Source organism: Mandrillus leucophaeus, unplaced genomic scaffold, assembly GCF_000951045.1.
Source record: "Mandrillus leucophaeus isolate KB7577 unplaced genomic scaffold, Mleu.le_1.0 Scaffold389, whole genome shotgun sequence".
Taxonomy (NCBI): Eukaryota; Metazoa; Chordata; class Mammalia; order Primates; family Cercopithecidae; genus Mandrillus; species Mandrillus leucophaeus.
Genome location: NW_012104131.1, coordinates 2,242,723 through 2,266,106, shown reverse-complemented (window position 1 = coordinate 2,266,106; position 23,384 = coordinate 2,242,723). Strand labels below are relative to the sequence as shown.

The window sequence follows — 23,384 nt, the reverse complement described above, 5'->3', positions numbered from 1 at the left end:
TATGGCCGACTTGATTGATTCTACCTTTTTTTATTTTTGAGATGGCTGGAGTGCAGCAGCGTGATCTTAGCTCACTGTAACCTTGGCCTCCCAGGTTCAAGCAATTCTCCTGCCTCAGCCTCCCAAGTAGCTGGGATTACAGGCATGCACCACCATGCCCAGCTATTTTTTTTTTTTGCATTTTTAGTAGAGATGGGGTTTCACTATGTTGGCCAGGCTGGTCTCAAATTCCCAACCTTGTGATCTGCCCGCCTCGGCCTCCCAGAGTGCTGGGATTACAGGCATGAGCCACTGCACCCAGCCAATTCTACCTGCATTTTCAAAATAGAATCTTATAATGAAGTCTCATTATGGAAGTAGTTATTTCAAAGATATGTCCAATTATGTCAGCAACTTTCTATTCTGGACAGTATTTTCAGAATACCCTTTAGCTAGGTAGGTATATTTTTTAAAGTATTCTCCCTTTCAACTAAAGTCTCTTCTGATGATTCTGGAAGATGGTCATTTAGGTAAAATGCATACCAATTAATATATTGCTTATAGATCACTTGGGTAATGATTATAAAGGTTTTGCAAAGCAATATTTGGCATCTCTGTGGTGTCAGTGAGATGTGTAAATTGACTTGAGCAGAAAGAAGCCAATGAATTCCAATTAGCCACCTTATATAATTTATTATGGGAGAATTATGAAATACATATTTAGATCCAAATTGTCTTTAAAAATATGCATTACAACTGGAGTTTTCCACTGAGAATAAAAGTTTGGTTTTGACCTCACATAAATCCAAGGGTTCTTGAAAAAAAGTTAATATAAATTCTCAATAACTATATCATTAATACCTTATGTATACATAGGAGTTTATATAATGCATTTAAGTAACAAAGAATGTAACATTTATTAGCCACCAAGTAATTAGGAGATAGCATCAATTATATTGAGAGAAGATGAGTTTAGATGCTTATAGCCAAGGGAATTAATTGAAATTGAAAGCTATTGTAGGTGGTTACTATTATTATCAAACCTGAAAGTTGGAACATGTGAACTTGATCCTTTGCACACATAAAAGTTCACAAAGCTGCTTTTAATTTGCCTTTATTCTGTAGTACTGCTTGGTGAATCATGCACTAGTTTGTTGTAAAATTCATGTAAACTTTTATGTATACAAATGTCAGATCAAGCACAGGTTTTATTAATTATATATATTTTAAACTGCCAACAGCAAAAAACGAAAACAAAAAACCCCAGAGGCCAATAAGTGAAATGCAATAAAAAATGAAATTTATTCTTTTGGCTCAATAATGACGTAGCTCACCATTCTTTTTAGTAATAGCAATTCCCTGCATGCAGTTCATCAATACACTACAGTAAATAGTTTTGTAAAAGGAATTAACATTAAACTTTTGGTTTGTGCAAAATCCAAAAACTGATATCATGTTAGGTAATTGCACAACTTTGCCACTTTGTTCATGGCTAAAAAGAACAAAATCCATGTTATATCTGTAATAGCTTTAGTGCAGCAGGAATTAAAAAAATAAGACTAGTCTGCATACGTAAATACTACAAAAGTTGAATAAAAAAAAACTTCCATGAATAAAAGGTTATATTGAGGCAACCACAGTTGGTAGAAAATGATCTAAGTTTGAGTTTTTGACCAATGTATCTCCTATTGGAATGGTAGAAAATATATTATAACAAAGAAATCCATAAAACCCATTATCTAACTTTTATTTTAGGAAATTATCCATTGAAAAATCTTATGGATTCAAAAGTTTGGAATTGTGATTAAAAATAAAAAGCAAAAGCATAAAGTAAAATAAATTGTGATGTCATCAACCTGAAAATAATTTTCTTATGTACAAAATGCTGACAAATAAAATTGATTATATTTTTACATTATTTATATTTAAACAAGTTTTAGACATATTTTCAGCAAACTATGAAGAATAGGTTTTGTCAGTAGGCAGTATCCAGTGTGTTTCCTTGAAATCTAGAGAGATACCATATGATACTCATGTTGAATTAAAAGTGCAAAAGTAAAGGTGTTTGTAAATAGCTTCAAATTATTCTGCTTGACATAATGGACAGATAGCAGGTTGAATTCATTCTTTCACCAATATGTGACAATCTTTAACCAAGACTTGTGAAGAATGGATTGAGTAAAATAGAGCAGCATAGGCAATATTAACATGCACTAGTGATAGCCTTTAAACTATGTTTAATGAATGGTACAGGATACATCCCTGTTGGAAGCTCGCAAAAGACACATACACTGTGGTACATATTTGATTTAATAGAAGTTGTTTATCAGGCTATATATATATTTGCCCAAACATGCACCACAGGATAAAATAACTATTTACATAACATAGGGTATTTAATTGACATAGACTATCAGCTTTGCTGAGAGCAGAAGATGGCAAAGCAATACTGCAGCAGAAAGTGGAACAACTATTCTAAAGCAATACTTTAGATATATTTTTCTAGAATGGATTTATTAGATTACCTGTTTGGAAAGCATTTGACCAAAATTAAATATAGAGCTCTGAAACTTAGAATAAAATTTGCACTTGCTGAAACAGAACACTTTGCATAAAAATAATCCTTTAAATATTAGAGGAAACTTTACAGGCACATAACTGTTCAGACAGAAACAAACATAACAGACTAAAATACTTTCAAAATTAAAGCCATCTAGAAAATGGAAGTAACTGAAACTGTAGCCATTACAATTCTTTTTCTGGTTTTGAGCAAAAATTTTATCTCTCTGGCAAAACACTTTTGTCTGATCATTTGAGAGACTTGTAGAGTAGGACCACAGGGTTCCTGTATACTGTTTCTTCAACGTAAACCTCATTTACAAAAATAGTGACATAGTATTATGAATAAACTATGAATTGGGGACCATGGAAATGCACTAGAACAAATTTTGTAAAAATATGGCAGACATGGAAGTTAAAAATAGAATGGATGCATGGACTGTACTAAAGGTGTTTGGTGTAGTTACAATGATCACTTTGCACAACTATCCCTATAGTCTAGGTAGCCATTGGGTTTCTCCTCAGCAGTGTCAGCTGGTAATAAAAACAGCAACCTCTTGTCAATGTTGATACCCTGTCTCACAGAGTTGCAGTGACAAAGAGGTCACTGTCTTGTATAGGCACTGACTATGAGTATTTGTTAAAACAGTCAGTTTGGCATGGACCTCCTCTTGAAGTCCAGTTGACACATATACTTTACCTTCATAGGCTGTAAACAATTGATCACAAAGATAATTCTTTGTTTCTTTTTACTTTTGATTTTCTCTGACCTCTTTTACTTTGCTTTCTTTTTCTGGTTTGTCTTTCTCAAACTTTTCTTTGTCTGGTTTTGTTACACTATCATAGGAAGGAGGAGAGGTGGTAGAGGAACTCCCATCTGATTTTTCTGGAGTGGAGTTCCCATTTAATTTGTCAATAATCATGTCTTGTTTTATAGGTAAGTCAATCCTCCCTTTAATTGCCTCTTTGTTATAGTTATTTGATATATTTTTTAACCTTTGCTTTAAAAGATAACATCTGAAATTACGCTGAATGATAGCGGCAGACACTTCCTCTTGTTTACGTTTCAAAGTGGTTGTAATAGGCTCATAAGAGACTTTGGAGGGGTTTGATGACATAAACCGGTCTTCCATCTGTATTCGAAGGGCATCCATCTCTCCACTCTCACCCAAAACACGTTTTGTAAAGGCAAATAAAATATCAAGGCAGTGGATCCGGTCACCACTGACCATGGGCAGATCCATGGCAATAAGCTGGACTTTGTTGGGTTTTGCTATGAGAAGAGGAGGATCCAGGGCAGCTGCAAAGTCAGAGAGCTTAGAGAACTCTATAAACTGGGTCGCATCGGGATCAAACTTTTCCCAAACCTCATAGAACATCTCAAAGTCATCCTCACTCAGGGGCTCTGCACTTTCTTCAGTAGCAACACTGAAGTTCTCCAGGATGACCGCGATGTACATGTTCACCACAACCAGGAAGGATATGATGATGTAACTGACAAAAAAGAAAATCCCAACAGATGGGTTCCCACAATCTCCCTTAACTGAGCTGCCAGGATGAATTGTGTCAGGGTCACAGTCCGGTGGTGCACTATTAAGAATAGGTGCTAGCAATCCATCCCAGCCAGCAGAGGTTGTAATTTGGAACAAGCAGATCATGCTGTTGCCAAAGGTCTCAAAGTTGAACATGTCATCAATTCCAGCTTCCTTTTTAACATAGGCAAAGTTGGACATCCCAAAGATGGCGTAGATGAACATGACCAGGAAGAGCAGGAGGCCGATATTAAACAACGCAGGAAGGGACATCATCAAAGCAAAGAGCAGCGTGCGGATCCCCTTTGCTCCTTTGATCAGACGTAGGATTCTGCCAATCCTGGCAAGACGGATCACTCGGAACAGGGTAGGGGACACAAAATACTTTTCTATCATCTCAGCCAGAAACATACCTATGGAAAACATAGAACACAGCTAAACAGAGAATATCTTTCACTTACCTGATGGCTTTATCTTTTTTAAGGTCTATGAAAACAACAAACTTGTTATGAGTATCAGTCTTTACTAAATATTTGGATCCACTCCCTGATACTAGCAATTATTGATTACAGAGATTTATTCAATGATTCTGTAATGTCATAAACCAATATGAATTTTTGCAAAATCCAAATAATCTCCAATGGTAGCATGGCAATTTAACATTATATACACCCAATTTCTATGAATAGTTATCCCTACACATGAATTGTGGCAATTACAAACAAAAATTATTTCTGAAATCTCTGAATGTATTGTTTTCTATTTTTTAATGATATTTTTCAGTTAGAGAAAAATGGGCCATATTTGACATGAGGTTAAAGTTGAAGTTTCTAAATTTGGGGTTCTATAATTCCCTATCTCTCTTTTTCTCCTATTTAATCTCAACTTTTCTTTAAAAACCCACCTAGGATGCATTACCTTTATCTCTGGAAGCCTGTGTTAACGCATTCCAGCAGAGACAGCTACTTCCTTTTCAGTGCTTCTTATAGTACCAACTTTATTGCATTATAATGATTCGTTTTTTAAGCCATCTGCCTCTTTTAGCCTGTGACCTTTGTTTAAGATTAGGAGAGCGCCTGATAATGTTTATTTCCTGTCTTCTTCACCTCTTTCCCAAACCTGGTATTCCTAACATGGTTTCTAACCAGTTAGCTTTGTGAATAAACCCAGGTTTCAGAGTTTTTATTCATATATGTTAGTGTTGAACTTTAGATCTATATGCATTATTATTCTCAGACCTAATTTCCATGTTAATCAGCTGGAAGGTCCTGGGGCAACCGTTTCTCTGTAACTGTACCTCTTGGTAATTAACCTGTTCTTACCTACAATGGAGAGAATCACCACCACAAAATCAAAGATGTTCCAGCCTATAGTGAAGTAGTAGTGTCTGAGGGAGACCAGCTTCAGCACAAATTCTCCAGTGAACAGAACAATGAACACTAGGTTGATCCGGGACAAAACTAGGGTCATATATTTGCCCTGGTCATCGGTTTCCACCATCATGGTGACCATGTTGAGGCAGATGAGGATCATGATGCTGATATCAAAGACTTGCCTGGTTACAAAATCAAAGACCATTCCTTGAAATTTGTTCTAGAAAGTGAGAGAAGAGAGATAAGGTTACTATATATATTTCATAAAGAATAATCCAGTAAAATTGTAGATAAAGCCCTTCCACATATGGCGATGAATGTGCACCCTCCTCATATTATCCCAAACAATTTTGTGTGCTTTTTTTCTCTTCATGTTAAAAAAATGAAAAAAAATATTTATATAGCTAAACAAAGCATATTTGGTTTATTTAGGTCCAATGGAAAGACAAAGTTGGATGAGACATAAATTAAGGCTGGGCGTGGCGCCTCATGCCTGTAATTCCAGCACTTTGGAAGGCTGAGATTGAAGACTTTCTTGAAGCCAAGAGTTCCAGACCAGTTTGGGCAACATAGTGAGACCTCATTTCTATTAAAAAAAAAAAAATTAGCCAGGCATGGTGGCACAGGCTTGCAGTCCCAGCTACGAGCGAGGCTGAGGTGGATCACTTGACCCCAGGTGTTTGCGCCTGCAGTGAACTATGGTCTTGCCACTGCACTCTAGTCTGGGTGACAGAGTGAAGTGCTGTCTCTTAAAAAACAAAACAAAAACAAACATAAATTTGTGGCAATTGGCTGATAATATGTATAGTCTTTGCTTGATTTGAATAAATATGAAAATTTTTATTAAAAAATAGTGACAATGAATAACAAAGATTTACAAAGTAGGTTAATATCGACAGACATTTAGATAGATGAATACACCAGTTCATTTATCAATATTTTAGAAATTTTGGTTTATACCTTATTTCCCTCCCCCAAAATACATCAGTCACATTTCTGTTGAATTCTACTTCTCTAGCTCTGTGAATCTCTGTATGGGTTTGTTAATTTATCTGTATTTCTTTCCATCTGTCCTTCTTTACCTATGCCCTATGCTTTAACAAAAATGCATGACTTTAAACGTTTTTTTCTTTGTCTTATTAACAATCATCTCAGGAACAACATGCTTTCAAAGATTCTTATATTAATATGGCTATTAAATATAGTTTTATTAAAGAAATATATTATTAATCATTTAGAGTAAAAACTTAAAATAAAACTTCATGGCTTACCAAAAATCAAAGGTCATGAACTGACCATGTTTTATTTATTTATTTATTTATTTATTTATTTATTTATTTTGAGACTGAGTCTCGCCCTGTCACCCAGGCTGGAGTGCAGTGGTGCGATCTCTGCTTGCTGCAAGCTCCGCCTCCCAGGTTCATGCCATTCTCCTGCCTCAGCCTCTTGAGTAGCTGGGACTACAGGTGCCTGCCACCATGCCCGGCTAATTGTTTTTTTTTTTTTTTTTTTTTTTAAGTAGAGACGGGGTTTCACCGTGTTAGCCAGGATGGTCTTGATCTCCTGACCTCGTAATCTGCCCACCTTGGCCTCCCAAAGTACTAGGATTACAGACGTAAGCCACAGCGCCCAGCCAAAGAACTCTAGTAAAGTTGGTTCAATACTTTCCTCTCTTACCCTGCTCCCTCACATTCCAACCACTCTTATAAATACGGTAAAGTCAAGTCACTTAGAGAATTTATGAGGCCTTGTCAAGTCCCAGTTCTGGCAATTACAAGATTTGTGACTTGGGGCATTATTCATATGTTCTTTGGGCCTCAGTTTCCTTATTCTTTACCTATCTCAGATAATAGCTGAGTTAGAGTCCCACTCTGTGAACATAATCTATCATTATTACATCATTCCATTAGCATGAGGCTCTACAGAGTATGCATTCTGAATATGCCTTATTCTGTTTTGGTGTATTTGGTGAAACAAACAATTTTTATGACATATTTTCCCTTTCTAAACAGGTTTGGAATATTTTCTAGTCTTAAGAATGGAGGGAACAGAGAGTGTAGAGGGAAGCCATGGAGAGTGGGATGAGAAAGCTAAAGGAGGAGGAACCAGGTGTGCTGTTGGTAGCAGGAAAGTGAATCTTGCTTTGGAAGCATTTATTGGGAACCCTGAGCTAGAAGTTTTCAGTTCACAAATTATAAAGAACATTACCTCCTTTTTGGAATGTGGTAACTCCTAATGAGTGCAGAAGTTGTGAATTATGATACAAAATATGAACTTTATAATTAGGGCTCAATATTGGTGATATCATCTAATATATTCTGCTCTAGAGCATTGTTCAATTTGACCATATGGACACATGGCTTTGGAACGTTAAAGGAGACAAGTAATTCTTACTGCTGGGCGAGGTATGGGTTTCTGAGGTTTCTTGGATCCAAGTTTCTTCATTGCATTGTAATATTTTTTCTGTTCCTCTGTCATAAAGATGTCTTGACCTCCAAAGTAAAGACATAGTATAAAACTGGTTACAATTCCAATATGTGTTCCAATAGCACTTTTACAAAAAATATTTGTCTTTCCTTTAATCTTTTCTAAGTTTTAAGTGGATATTATCTTGCTACATGTACATTTATCCTGCTTTTCCCATTTATGTGAAATTCTGACTGTCTTAATATTATGGAAAATCCTTACGGACATAAAACTTTGATCACTACAGGATCCTAATTTGATTATACTATGTTTAAAAGTAGGCACGAGAGTCTCAAATATATTTTTGTAAAACAGAAAACATTTTCTTAGTCCATTTCACTGCCGATAATTTTACTTCTTCGTTCAACAGTTTTTGAACACTTTCTGTGTGCTAGACAGTGTGCTGGGTATCAGAATTACATAAATATATAAGATACAGTATTCTGCTTCTAAGTGGAGCAGGAAACTGAAAACATAGGTGGACAGTGTATGTTGATGTGACAAAAAAAAATTAAATGTACTGCAGAGGCAACAATGAGTTCAGAGCCTCAGAGACAAGCTGTTACATAGCTTACCCTTAAGCTAGGCCTTAAAAGATGATTACAGGTTTTCTAGGAACATTCCAGGATAAAAAAAAAAATCACAAAAAGCCATGGAGGTACAAGGGAATGCTTCTTCAGAAAAGGACAGAAAACTCATGTAGATGTATGGGTGGTGACTATGTAGTAGAGAAATACACATGTATAGAATGAAGTGTAGGAAAAGATGAAGATGGAAAACTGGGTGGAGGTAATTCCTGAAAGGCTCTGTAAGCCAGACTAAAGCACTGGAGACCCATTGGATGGGTCTGAAGGCGCGGACACAGTTTTGGGTTGTAAAGCTATCCAATAGATAAACTTTGAGAAGAGCCACTGACTAGAGGCTGGAATCCCTGCAGCTTTTATAACCACATGGGAAACTGAAAATAATATAAACATGATTTAAGACTGTCATGACTACAAGTATCCTGGTTATTTGGTTGTACTAACAGACAGAACCTCAGAATGAAGAAAGGTAAAACGTGAAGAATACTTATCTTCTTTTTCTGCTGGTTGAAGTTATCTATGATGACACCAATGAATAGATTCAGAGTGAAGAATGACCCGAAGATGATAAAGATGACAAAGTATAAATACATGTACAGATTTTCCTCATACATAGGCTGAAGCGTAACCTAAATGACATTGAAAATATTCAATAATATTACAAATACTATAAATACTTACACTAAATCAAGAATTTATTGAGTGCTGTTATTTAATACAGTGCTACTTTTGCCTTACCCTGAGATATTGTTCTGTAAAAGCAATGTTTTAAAACTAGCATGATCTAGTAAAATGAAAGTTTGCAAGCTTTATGATTGTTCTTGATTCTGTTTTCCCATTGTGCATTACCTTTAACATATTCTGTGATATAAGCAGGGAAACATTTTGAGCCTATTATTAGTCATAATTTTTTTTGCAATATTTTCAGTTTGGTTTTGGAAATGCTGAATTTTGGAAATATGGCTTTAAGAGCAGAACATCAACTTCTAAGAGGAAAATTCAGCACAGATAGGTTCTGCGGAGTTATTTTTATTTTCATTTTCTAAATTGAGTGTCCCTGAAACTTGCCTGCTTTTCTGTATCATGATATTCTTGGAAGCTGCTTCACAGAGTCTGGTTTATCATACTCTCCAAGGATAGGGAGAGACAAGTTACTTCCCCACTGAACAACTTGCCCACTCAGAATAGTCTTATTTACTGGGCCAATCTAATGTCTTAGGATCCGTGCAGCTAGATATCCTTTCATATTAGCTACATATTATGTATTAGGTACACATTAATCAAGCATCATGTATATTGAAGCAGAGTGTTCATTTTTTATATGCAATATTAAATGTTCTAATATAAAATTTTGGATGTTTCAGTGTTTAAATTACCACCAGTATTTGCCATAAGAAGTCTAGTACCGATAAATAATATTTGAGTGATACTTACATCTCGTGAATCAACAGCTGCATACATAATATCCATCCAGCCTTTAAATGTGGCCTGCAAATAACATATATTTGAATTGTTCATAAAAATTTCACCCAACAATGACATTTAACCAGATGAAAATCTGACAGTATAACAAATAACTTTTTGTACAATATTGTGAAATTTCATATGAAGATATTGAAATAAAATCGAAATAGAAAAACATTTGTATTTAAAGTCTGGAACTTGTTTCCTTTTTTTTTCCTTGAAAGTATTCTGTTTTCTTCCTACACTAAAATTTAGTGAAAGACTTTATTCATGAAACTGCCATCTCAGTCCCAATTCCCTTTTATGCTCTATGATTTGCGTTTTCACACATAGTAGAATCATATTTCCTAGACATTGGTATAATAAAGTATTTGGCTAATAATTTATACATTTAATTCATCACTACAAATATATATTGTTATTTTAGTACCTAAAGTTGCTCCTTTGGCAATAATTGATACAGAAAACTAAAACGATACCAGTACCCAAAAATATAATAAAAAGGAAGCAGAAATATAAAATCACATTAAAACATACTAAAAGCTTAACACTGAGGAAAATGTATTATAAAATAACTATAACATCTTTTTTATGATCAATTCAAGGTGATATTATAGATGTTATCATTAACTTTTTTTTCATACTGTCAAATGTTAGTCATTCAAATGAAGAACATCAGGGAAATAATCTTACTTGAAACATCTTGAAAATTTTTTCAAAACTCACACAGTAGCCACTTACCACTTGAAGCAGTGCGAGATAGCCAGCGCCAACATTATCAAAGTTTACTTTCACGTTTTTCCACCGAGCTTGCTTGCCAAGAGCCTGACAGTCACTCAAATTGTTGACATCACTAACGTCAAACATGTTACCCGTTGTCATGTTAACACAGTGGTAGAACTTGCCAGCAAACAAATTCACACCCATAATGCTAAAGATCAGCCAGAAGATGAGACAGACCAACAGCACGTTCATGATAGAGGGAATTGCTCCAACAAGAGCATTCACAACCACCTAGAAGAGAAAACGAGGGGAACGTAGCTTACAAACCTTTAGAATGGAAACCATTCCTTCAGTGTATTTATTTCGTACTAACATGTGCTTGAAAAGAGTTAAATAAAAATTTAGGTGGACAAGTTATTTCTTCTAATATTTTCTAGCACATATTTGAGGGAAAACAATGACACAACTAAAGATCTAAGGTTTTAAGGAAAGCAAAATATGCTACAGTATGAAAAGAAATCATCAAAAACCTGGTATAGTAAGATGGAGTCAGAAAATGTGTGTATGCTGGGGAAAAAAGAATAGAAAGATGCATTAAATGCCAACAGAAAAAATAATCATCTTTCAGCAATACATTTTAATTTTCAAGAGTGTTAATGAATGAATAATTTGAAAAAGCGAACCAACAAACCCTTTACAAATAAACAAAGTAGTAAAAATGCCTTAAATCTATATTCTCAGATCAAGTTAACTTTTTATGACTATGAAGAAGAGGATTAGGAATTTACTGGGTCCCTTTTTTCCCCTGTTAGTAAATCTCAATAAAAAGGTATATTGTTAGGGGGAAAGGTGGAATTTATATCTGGACGTAACAGTACTGGATATGTTCCCATTATTATTACTTCACAGTCTCTTAAATGTTCACTTTGGAGCACATGCTACTTCATCAACCCTATTTCATGACTTATTTCATGAAAGGAAAATTCATTCACTTTACTTCTCATTACATTCACAAGATATTAAGATGTATTTTGAAATCTTTATGAAAGTTGATAGTAATTTTTTTATCTAAATTTAATCTAGTTCATGTTGGACTATTCTGTTAAGCATTTATATTAAATAAAAGTATTGCTTTATTTTAAAAATACTGCAAATGTTATTTTAGAAATCAATACCAAGAAATCTTAAATTGACATCAAAACCAGAAATCCAAAATTGTAAACAGTTCCAATGCTACTTGAATTTTGTTTCTTTTGGAAGTTAAGCCATATGCATTTTACTTGCCAGGGAGAGGATACATTCACTGGGTTCTTAGTTTCTTTTTCTGGTTGGGCCAGTAAAGTCCCTTCCTCATCCCTCTTTTCCACTTATCACTAGAGATAGAAACTAAAAACCACGGCTTCAGGCTGTTAATAGCCTAAAACAATACAGAACAACAAAATAACAAAAGAAGGCGGATTGGACAAGCTTGGTACACACCACCAGAGGTTCTCCTGTTTTCAAGTAAATGCATAATACATTCTCGTAATTTGCATCTGTAATATTAATTCTGCTATATGACTGAATTAAAAATTCTAAACTTTGAATATTTTTCAGATTAGAGAAAATTTATAAGTTTTAAATTTTGCTCAATTGCTATCTCACCTCAAAGATGAACTGTTAATAGGAAACCATGGAACCAAATGAGAGCTTAAGTAATATGAGTAATGGTAAAAGTTTGGTTTGAAAAGAATTTGACATTATATAGTAATCTTTGTGAATTTTATTATCTAACTTTCTTTAACATTATCAAAGAAATAAATTACAATGTAAAAGCCAAATATTTCTTTGATTACAATGATTCTGGAGAGTGGCTTAGTTCTCCCTGATGAGTGAACTTTAAAGTCCAGGTTGAAATATTTTTATTGCCCCAAACAAACCATCTCCCAACATAAAAGCCCTAAGACCTAGAAGAAATTAAATATCCACATGCACTCACAAGCCAGATGAAACAAAACTGACCTTTGTGCTAAATTCTACTGAGGGTCATGGCAAATGGGTGGTATCTATAATAAGTGTGATTTTATGTTTAGATGCATAATATACACATTAAGGAAGACAGCTGGGGAGGAAGATACAACTGCTATAGAAAAAGTGAACCTCATTCAGAATGCTCAACTAGAAAAAAGATCTATAAAACAAATTCTGGGGAGTAGTCTGAAATGCTTAGTTAATTACCTTAACCCTTCATTTTGGATGTTATTTAGCAATTTGTAGAGGCTAAAATTTACTGTTGTTTCCTTATGCAATAATTTTTTAATACGGATATTAATTCAAGAAGCAAAGCACACAAAATCCATTTTACCTTTCATTCATTACCAGTAATTTTGAAGGAATCAAACTATTGAGAGAAAGAAACTCCCTACCACGGATGAATGTCAGTAGTTAGTAGTCATTTCAAGGTGTGTAAGCAATGAAAAGAAATAACTGGCAGTCGAAGGCTTTTGGGTGCTGTAGAAACATATTTGAACTGTGACAAGAAGACTTGGATGCTAGTCTCAGTTCTGTCCCCCCAAATTCTGAGAGCCTGTTTAAATAAACTCCAGTTTCAGAAGGCTAGGCTTTGTGATCTCTAAGATTTTTGCTCTAACTCTGTAATTCTATGAAATAAATATCAGAAGAGTATGGCACCCTTCTCTATCCAAATCATTACCTACATGTAATTTTGACATGAATAATTAGAGTGTCTATTCTTCTTACCCTCATGCCTTCAAACCGGGATAAGGCTCTTAGAGGTCTTAAAGCTCTTAATGTCCGTAATGATTTGATGGCACCGAGTTCTGAGTAACCAAGAGCATTGGCTACCAGGCTAACCAAAGAAACCTACAAAAGGAAAAAATGTTAATTAGTTGACCAAGAAATAAACTGTTGACTGAAGGTATAGGGTGTGGTATCTATTTAGTGTGGACTAAATACTAATTTGAACATACCTTGGCAACTTTCATCTTCCACATAGTGGGATCATCTTATATTGCCAGTCTGCTCTCATACTATTGCTTTTTTTTTTTTTATTTTTTATTTTTAACCAATGAAACCAGAATACTTGCCCATATTTATAAACACTCGTCAATACCTCCAGTTAGATATTTTACAACCATGGGCCCCTTTTCAACCTGTGCATCAGGATTGAGTTCAATGCCAGATCCTCCATGGATGTGTGCTTAATATTATTGATTAGAAATAATATTTCTCTCTTGAATTTATGTAATATCTTGGTTATGCATTCTGGAAGCATTTACCATATAATAGCGTTAACTGATTACATATCTTATCTCCCTTTCCAGATCGTGTAAGTTTTTTATCAGCTGGGATGAAAGTTCTCTTAACATATCTAACACTGTCTGGGCAGACATACTTTAGTCAAAATATGTTGGATAAATAATTATTCCAGGGAAAATTTTTATCGAACTACTGGACTTAAGATTTAGAATATAGTCTTCATCATTCAGAGCGATGGTACAGCTTCCTGACACAGGCTGAACATCCCTAATCTAAAAATCTGAAATCTAAAATGCTTTGAATGCTAACATGAAAATCAAAAGAAATGCCCATTGGAGCATTTTGGATTTGGACTTTTGGATTAGGAGTGCTCAACTGACATAGAATGAATATTTCAGAATCCAAAACACTTCTGGTTTTTGATAAGACTCAACCTGTATTTATACTAAATTTTACTTAAATATATGAAAGATCAAAGAAGACATGTCCTTTTTGGGGGAGGAACTTTATTTGCTTTAATTTTCTTTCAATATAATAACATGTCTTCATGTATAAATCCAAAGAAATAGCTACCATTACCATTGCCTCTTTATGTGTGAGGAAGTTTGAGTGCCACCCCCACCCACACCAATAAAAGGATGCACAGCTAATAAGAGGTAGAATTGGCGATTTGAACCCAAATGATCTGACTTCAAAAGCATATCTTAACCTTTTGCATCCATTAAAAATGTTTGTTCTTCATCTGAATCATAGAGCACAGAAAATGATTTGAATGACCATCTTCTCAGTTCTTTCAAAGATGGTACATAACTAGTGCTTTCCTTAATGCATAAGAGAGAAATTAATTCATTATATCCACAGTGGCTTAAGGGCATTAGGGCATAATTTCCCATGAAAAAAGGCTGTTGAAAATGGATTTAAGTGAATTCTCCCAACAATCTTGTGAAGTGGGATGAAATCAATAATGTGCCCAAGAACACAGGATATAAAGAGTGACACCAAAACCAGAACCTAGGCTTTAAAAGCATATGAAGCCACTGTCCTCTCATTGTTTAATTTAGCATACGTTTTAAGAATTGAACAGAATAATACATGACTTGACTTCTAAAGTTGATTAGTGGCAAGATAATTGATTGAGCTATTCATTTCTGTCTTACGTTTGCTGTTATAGAAGACTGGAAAGATTGGAAAGGTTATTAGAGAACACACAGGCTTTATGTTCTATGCTCCTTTTCCTCAGGAGGCATTAACAGCTTCTTAATGTTTCTAGAGTTACTATCTGAAGATTTTTCTCAACCTCCCAACAAAGTCCTTTATTTGAGACGTGGGATTTTAAAGGGACGTGGCTGCAAATTTCTCAAGACCTTGAAGTAAGGAAGCTCATGCTTTGAAAAGAAAAGTAAAACTGGGTGTGATGGCCTGTGCCTGTAATCCCAGTGCTTTGGGAGGCGGAGGTGGGAGGATCACTTAAAGCTATGAGTTCAAGACCAGCCTGCGCAACATAGTGAGACCTTATCTCAAAAAAAAAAAAAAACCTAAAAAACGATTAGCCAGGGATGGTGGCACGCACTTGTAGCTGTAGCTATTTGGGAGGCATAGGCAGGAGGATTGCTTAAGCCCAGGAGTTCGAGGTTACAGTGACTGTGATCATACCTTTGCACTCCAGCCGGGGCTATAGAGTGAGAGCCTCTTTTCTCTTAAAAAAAAAAAAAAAATAGTAAGGTAATATCCAGAACAGTGGGTTCTGGAAAGATAGGAAGTTATGGGTTCAAAGGTTGAAAGGCGCTACCTGCATCTAACCACCCTACATGGCATGGAATTGTGTGTTGTTGGAGAAGCTGGGCTTAATGAAGCTGCACTTATTTTAATGGACCTTATGGCCCAGAGGACATAGTGCCAGAGTTGCAGCCACAATATGTGAGAATCAGAGGAAATTAGCACCATATTTCTAGGCTACATATGTCCTAGAGTTTCTGGAAGTTCCCAAGGGGAGATCGTCAAAAACTACCTGACATTGGATTTTCTGACAAATCTGTGCTGGGATCTGCTGAATATTTGAATTATATAGGAAAATAAAGGGAATTTAAAATATTTTTAGGACTTTGAGAATACTCAGTGCAGATTGGTTTAATCAAGTAACTTAAAATGATTTTTCCATGCAAATCACTCTGATAAGATTATCACAATCTGATAAATCGTATACATAAATTTTTTTTCCGGTTTGCATGACTTAAGTACAATGTCATTTTGAATAAGGCAAAACCTTATTTTAGTGGTTTAACTGATGTGAAAAAATATGCTTTAAAATCTATTTTGAAATAAGATCTTTTAAATCTCTATTATAAGTGGAGGTAGCTCCTTGCAAGAATTTTAAACATTTGCAACATACATGAAGTTTGAAGATAATGACTACATTGGCAGGGTGCTTTACAATTCACAGTGATCTCTTTCACTCGTTATCTTTGTGTCTCAGAATAGTGAAATGACCAATCCAAGGAAAGACGGCAACAAGTAAACATATAACTAGAATTTAGGTCTTTTGTTTTTATGTCTAATGTGTTTTTCATCTTAGCAAATTTGTTCCCAACCTTTCAATACATAGTGTTTTAATCTTATCTCTTCTGTGCTAAACATAAAAGGCACTCTTGCCAATGTGTGCAAAGTATGAGATACCCATTTCCAAAAACTATATTTTTAATATGAATTTACATGACTCTAGGTACCATATCACACTACACAGTATATAAATGGAAATGTCTGTAATAGAGGTGTCAGGGGTTGGCTCAGTTGTCATCCACATCTTTCCACATTCTTATGGCAGCTGAGACTGAGAAAGAAAAGAATAATGCAGGATGGAGTTGATGGTTCCAAGGAAGAGTCTGGAAATCCTGTGATTGGTTAAGGAACCAAGCAATAGGAATTTATTTCCCTTGAAAATGGCTAAAGACAATGTTTAAAGTTCAACACTAACATAAAAGATAAAAACTCTATATAACCTCCATACATTCTGATGATATATTTCTATCTAAAAGCTTGTATAATTTTTGATGATGAGATCCATAAGCATTCTCATGAAAATCAGAATAAAAGAATATGCCCATCAACAACATTATTATTTAACACTTCTGGAAAAAGAAGAGTTATAAGAATTAGAGAAGTGGGAGAAATCATTATTTGTATATATATTGTCGTTATCTTAAAAAATCCCATAAGAGAATCAAGTGAAAAAATATTATAAACAATAACCTAATTATTTTAGACGGTTGACAAATGCATTTTTCATCTTAACTTTTACAAAAGTTTGTGTAGGAGTCTTTTTTAACTACAAAAACTTAAAAAATATAATTCAGAAAAAGTAAAAGTATAAGCATAACTTAAAATTTTGGGAAGAAGAAAAGCAGAGAGGACAAATTTCATGAGATATTAATTATAAATCTACAGTAATTAAATCTGTTATATTAGTAGACAAAGAAGGAGTGAAATATAATAAAGCTCAAATTAGCATGTGGATACTGAGATTTAGCACATGGATAAGAAGAGAATTTTAAATGAGAGGAGAAATAGAACAACTGATTATTCATTAAATGAGAAACCACATGAAAAAAAATAATACTAGAGCCTTACCTCACACCTTATACCAAATTAAGTTCCAGGTTGGTCAAACATTAAAACACAAAATATGAACTAATGGACAAAGAAAGAAACAAAATTCTCAAACAAAAAAACTGGAAAAAAAAAAAACCAGAATATTTTTAACAGTCTTGAAATAGGTCTTCATAAACATGAGAAAATCAAGAAGAAAAAAAAGTCTGATAAATTTGACTAAATCAATATGAAAAATTTATACATAACAAAAAATCCAAGAGACAAAAGCCCAAATTAGGAAAATATTCATACCACATGTGACAAAATAATTTCCTTAATATAAAAAGAGCTCCTACAACTCATCCAGTAAAAGCTCATTAACCAAATAGTAAAGCACATAGATTCTTTCTAAACTTTTACTATATCTGTTTGAACAACATATTTATTTATACCCCCCATTGAAGTTCAACTAGAAGAAAAGCAAAGGAATACAGACAAAGATAACAGGACAAGAGACAACAAGAAGAATTTTAAAACATTCTGGACTGTGGAAAGCACAGGAATAATTACTTTCTCATCAGAGAAAGAGCAGCAGAAATGCAGGTGCCTTGCAGAAGCAACACAAATTGTTTCAACAAATGCTCAGAAGGCTCTGGACCTGGAGGCCCTTGGTTGCTCAAAAACAGAGGGGCAATGGATGGAGCTGAAAACAGAACTGATTAAAATTTTGTATACAGGAAAGCTAGACACTCTTGAGTCCCTTCACCCAACGCTCTCCAACCCTTCAAGAGAGCAGAATAAAATACAACTTCACAACTTCTGGAGTAAAATCTGTACTTGCTACAGAGGTCAGAACATTTAAATAGTTATCTACATTGTTGTTGGGTTTCCCTGCAACACCACAGATCTCTCTTTCAGTATATCTTGAAGTTGAGTTTCTCCCAGTAATAGTACTGAGGGGCTTAAATAGCATATGGATTAGCTCAATATTTCTTAGGACAAGGGCACCTGGAATTTCAGATTGCTAGGTGCACACCTTCCTGCTTCCACGACAAAGGAGCCCTATTTCCTATCTGCTGAGTAGTTCCTAGCAAATGGCTCAGGTAGTGGTGAAGGGCAGGTACAAAGGTGCCATGGGAATGGTAGCAGAGGACTCTATTGAAGGTGAGAGGTTGGGGATACTGGTTACAGAGGGATTTGGCCAGCTAGGGTGGGTAAGGTGTACAGCAGGAATAGAGCGCAGGCTTCCAGAGACTGTGGGAAGTCCTTCCAGTGGCTGTGGGAAGTGTAGTCCCTATGCAACCTCAGTCAGAAATGGGAGTCCAGGCTGGGGGAGGTGTCTCATGCATGTAATCCCAGCACTTTGGGAGACTGAAGCAGGAGGGTTGCTTGAGCCTAGGAGTTTGAGGTTACAGCAAGCTATGATTGCACCACTGCACTCCATCCTGGGTGACAGAAAGAGACTTTGTCTCCTAAAGAAAAAAAAAAAAGGATAATTTATTTTTACATAAGGGGAGTTTGTAAGTTTATAATTCAAGGGCCACCTTTTTGCTTTCTCTTCTGCTTTTATCTTTGCGGTTTATTTATTGGTCTTTAACTTTATACATGATTAGAAAATTCACAATGCTCACGTGCTATATAAAAGCAAACACCTTGGTCATTGTGGTATTGTTTATAATAGCAGGAAGCAGACAATCTAAGCATTCATCCCTGGGGAAAGGATGAGTAAAATCTGGTGCACTCATCATTGTTGACTACAATATGGTACAGAGAAACCATGAGTTTCACAGGAATTTCACTTAAACATTCCAAACCCTATGTGCAGTGGGGAAGGGGTCTTTAAAATGAAGACTGTGAATCAGGTGATCTCTCTGTTTATTTCCTTGTCTGGAATTCTTAATTTGACAATTTCAAGATGATTAAATCAAAATAACACTATGTCATTTATGTTGAAAAAGAACAAATCAAAGTATCTTTGTTAATAGATGCATCATCTTCAATCAAGCACACTACTAGAAAAAATTTTAAAGTGCAACTTTGATTCACTGTGAGCATAATTATTTCTGTTTATGAAGTGTGTAATTATGACTATATCTTCAGGTGTAATTATTTCTTTTTCGAAAGATATGAATTGTTTTTGACATTTTACACAATGAATGTATGTTATATAGTTACTTAACTAGATAACTACTCTGTGCCTCAATTTTCCCATCTACACGCTAGGAAAGTAACAGTAGATGCTGCATAAGTTGTTGTGAAGATTAAACAAATTAAGCATTGAAGACAAAGGACAATTTATAGCTCAATTAAGGTTGGTTGTTATTAATATTACAAATGATAACGCTTGTTTGCCTTTACTGTCACCATTTAGAATACTAGCTAATGAATTGCATCCTACGGGAAGGCCTTTAAGAAGAGAAAGGGTCCGGTAGGTCTTCCTAAAATACATATTTGCAGAGGTCATGACTGGAGGCAGGAACATTCAGTAAGCTATTGCTTGGCCCAGTTGATTGCAGTGGTGTTGATGTGTTGAGGAGGAGGGGCGAGACTGTCCACTCATTTATTAGTAAAATGGAGAAGAACTTGCTGATTGATTGGTGAAAGGCAGAAAGGCTGAAGATGACATCTGGCCTGGATTTATACAAACATTACCCTCAGACTAAGTAGGGAATTTGGAAGAAATGCATGACTTAGAGGGGAAACATGTTGAACGTGTGCAGATGGTAGGTGTATTCGCAGGTATTATTTAGGAAGCAGTTAGAAGTATGGGTTGGAGTTTAACAAAAGACCAGAATTAGAGATTAAAAGTCTCTGTTAAAATCCATACTCTTTCAAAGAATGGGCTATAGAAATTTATAGCTGCATTAGTAGGATTATCTTTTTAAACTGGCCTGTGAGAATTTTTTCTTATTAATTAACTAATAATGCTAAAGGAGAATTAAATTCTTCCAAGAAATGGGCAAAATGAATCATTTCTATCAGAAGACATTTATAGAAAAAGTCAAATCACATACTAGACTGTTTACATGGAAATATGTCTAGAGACAGATCAGAAATTAATATGAAATGACAATCATTTATAATTATTTAGTTCCTTTACCCCAAAGCTCTTTTATTTATTCTAATTCTCTCTACAAGAGCGCTAGATAAAATTCAAGGCAGATGTCTGCATATTAGCAAGGCACCATTTCATTGTTTTCATTCACCACCACTTATACGCAATCACCTTCAGCGTCATGTGGGAACTCTGACTAGTTCAGCGCGATATGCCAAATAGATCTGTGCCCTGTTGTAAAATATGGATCAAAGAACTCAGTGTTGGGTAAAGGTAGCTCTACCACCTACTAGCTGTATGACATTTCTAAACCTGTGAAATAGAGATAAAATCTGTAGCAAAATAGAAATAATAATATGAAAAATCAAAAGTTTTTAAAGTAAGTAAAAGAGACATTTATAAAGAGGTTTGTAATGTAGGGGTTAGAAACACAGTCATTAGAGCCAGATTACTTGGGTACCAAATCCAGCTTGGCCACTTATTAGCTCTGTTAACATGGGAAAGTAACTGAATATCTGTTTGTCTTAGCTTCCCTACCTGCAAATTGAGAATAATTGTTTCTAACTCACAGAATTTTGAAGATTAGATGAGTTAACACATGTAAAGTGCTTTCGGTGGCACCTGTACACAGTGTGCATTAAATCAGGGTAGTAATTTTCACTATTATTATGTAAGGCTCTTAATTAGTGCCATTCCCACAATAAGTGCTTACAAGGTACTAGGCGTAATATCTTGCTACTACTATTACTACTACTAACAATCTAGCTCCATTATTGAGGATGCCAATATGTCAATAATAAGTGTCAAGAACTAAGGCAGGAAACACTAGATCCTAGGGGTTGCTGGCAAATGGAAATACGTATTAGGATCAGAAAGTGTTCCTATGGTGCTTTTGTTCACCTCAACAGAGCAGCTGATGGGATTCTAAGGAGCCTGTGATTAAGCAGGAAAAGAATTCCAAAGCCATAATATCCAGCATCTCCTTTTAACCTGTGCTGTTAGTGAAAATCACCTGTGGGCCATAAATACTCCACGATAGTTGAACCTTTTACTAGAGTTTGTTTGCACACATCAGCATGTTAGGATATTTTAGAATCAAACGAAGTTTTTATGAGAGATGCTCAGATGCATTTTCTCAGAGATGATGGCAAAAATTGATAAGGACCACAAGAAATCTGATGTTTTCAATACATTTTAAATAAATATTAATTAAATGATGTATTTAGTTCATTGTGTGGTCAATAGCAGCATCTATAGTATAGTTTGTGTAGTTATAGAATGTATAATATATAGTAAGGTATATTTTGTTTTTTAAAATGAACATAGTATCTTTTTGACCTTCAGCTGAGAAGAAAAGAGTTGTACAGAATCTGAAAAAGTGGTCCTTCTAGTGCAGTATTCTGGAAGACAGAGGCATGAGTTGTCCTTGATTCCATCCTGAAGTATCATACCTGCTGTCTCCATTTCTTCATCTTCATTATTTTCTCTCATCCACAACACCAATGACCTTCATTTTGCCAAATCCAAATGTCAATCTTATATACGAGTATTGCTTGATCTTTGACTTTTTTTCACTGTAGCCTTTGATAAAATTGATCACCTCTCCTTTGGAAAAACCCAACTATCTTCTCTGGGTTTCTATGACACCATGCATATTTTGTTTCCCTATTAATTACTACTTCTCAGTCTAATTTACTGGCTGGTTCTCCTTTGCCCAACTTCTAAATGTTATAGTGTCTCCAGAGTTTGGTTCTGGGTTCCCTTGTTTATTTGCACTCTCTGCCTAGGTGAGCTAAAACAGGTTTGTAGCTTCAAATGCCGTATACATCTCGATGACCCTTAAATTTATGTACATAAGATTCTGGATTCTCTCCTGAGCTCTAGATCTATATAAAGTTCAGTACTTTGTTTTGAATGTCTAATAAGCATCTCAAATGAATATATATCAAATGAATACATCTCTCTCCCACCCATCATCTACCTACCCTGCCAAACCTTTTTTCTGATATTCCCCATCCCAGTTAATGGTTCTGTCCTCTACCCATTTGTTCACGGTGAAAGAAAATCCATTTGTTGATTCCTCTTTTTTCTTCACTCCACATATCAAACCCATCAGTAAGTCTCATCACCTTAGTCTAAAATCTCCACTTTTCTGCATTATTAAAACAACCTCCTAATTGATCTTTCTGCTTTTACTCTTTGCCTCCCCCTCTCCATAGCCAGATATGATCATTTTATAACAGGAGACCAGGTCCCTGCTTATCCTGCTGCTGGGGCTTCTCTTGGTAATCATAACTAATATGTGATAGATTACATAATATTAATATATATGATATATAGTAAATTACAGTAAAATACGAACTTCTTGCCCTGGCCACAATGTACTTTTTGAGTTCAGTTTCTACCACTCTTACTCATGTTTCATCACATACAAGTACACAAGTTTTCTTTCTGTCTCTTGAATCTCCTTGGCTCATTCCCACTTCAGGCCCTTCCACCTCTACTCCTCTCTTCTCCCAGGTCTCCGAATGACTGGCACCCTCCCCCATGCACCTCCTTAGACACCTTCCTGGACACTAGCTGACACACTGCTCCTGCCCTCTCTCCACTTCCCCAAACACGCAGTCATTTACCAGCCTAGTACCCTGTTTTATTTTATAGCAGTGATCACCATCTGCCTTTATCTTATCTTTAGATTTTACTTGTTTACACGTTTCCTGTCTGTTCCTATCCTCCCATAGAGTGTAAGCTTTAGCAAGGCTAGGTCTGTTTTGTTCATTTCTCCTTTGTCTTGAATGGCATATGA

At 35.2% G+C, this 23,384-nt stretch overlaps 1 protein-coding gene across 1 annotated transcript in view; it reads right to left on the bottom strand.

Moving 5' to 3' along the window:
* Window positions 1-646: 646 nt before the first annotated feature.
* Window positions 647-23,384, bottom strand: part of SCN3A (sodium channel, voltage gated, type III alpha subunit) — a 95,954-nt gene continuing 73,216 nt past the window's right edge. The window contains exons 22-28 of the mRNA XM_011990994.1: window positions 13,420-13,542; window positions 10,699-10,971; window positions 9,928-9,981; window positions 8,985-9,122; window positions 7,838-7,942; window positions 5,393-5,663; window positions 647-4,483 (exon numbers count right to left, since the gene is read on the bottom strand). Of these exons, the coding sequence (XP_011846384.1) occupies window positions 3,288-4,483; window positions 5,393-5,663; window positions 7,838-7,942; window positions 8,985-9,122; window positions 9,928-9,981; window positions 10,699-10,971; window positions 13,420-13,542 (2,160 nt within the window). The 3' untranslated portion in view covers window positions 647-3,287. The remainder of the gene's footprint in view (window positions 4,484-5,392; window positions 5,664-7,837; window positions 7,943-8,984; window positions 9,123-9,927; window positions 9,982-10,698; window positions 10,972-13,419; window positions 13,543-23,384) is intronic.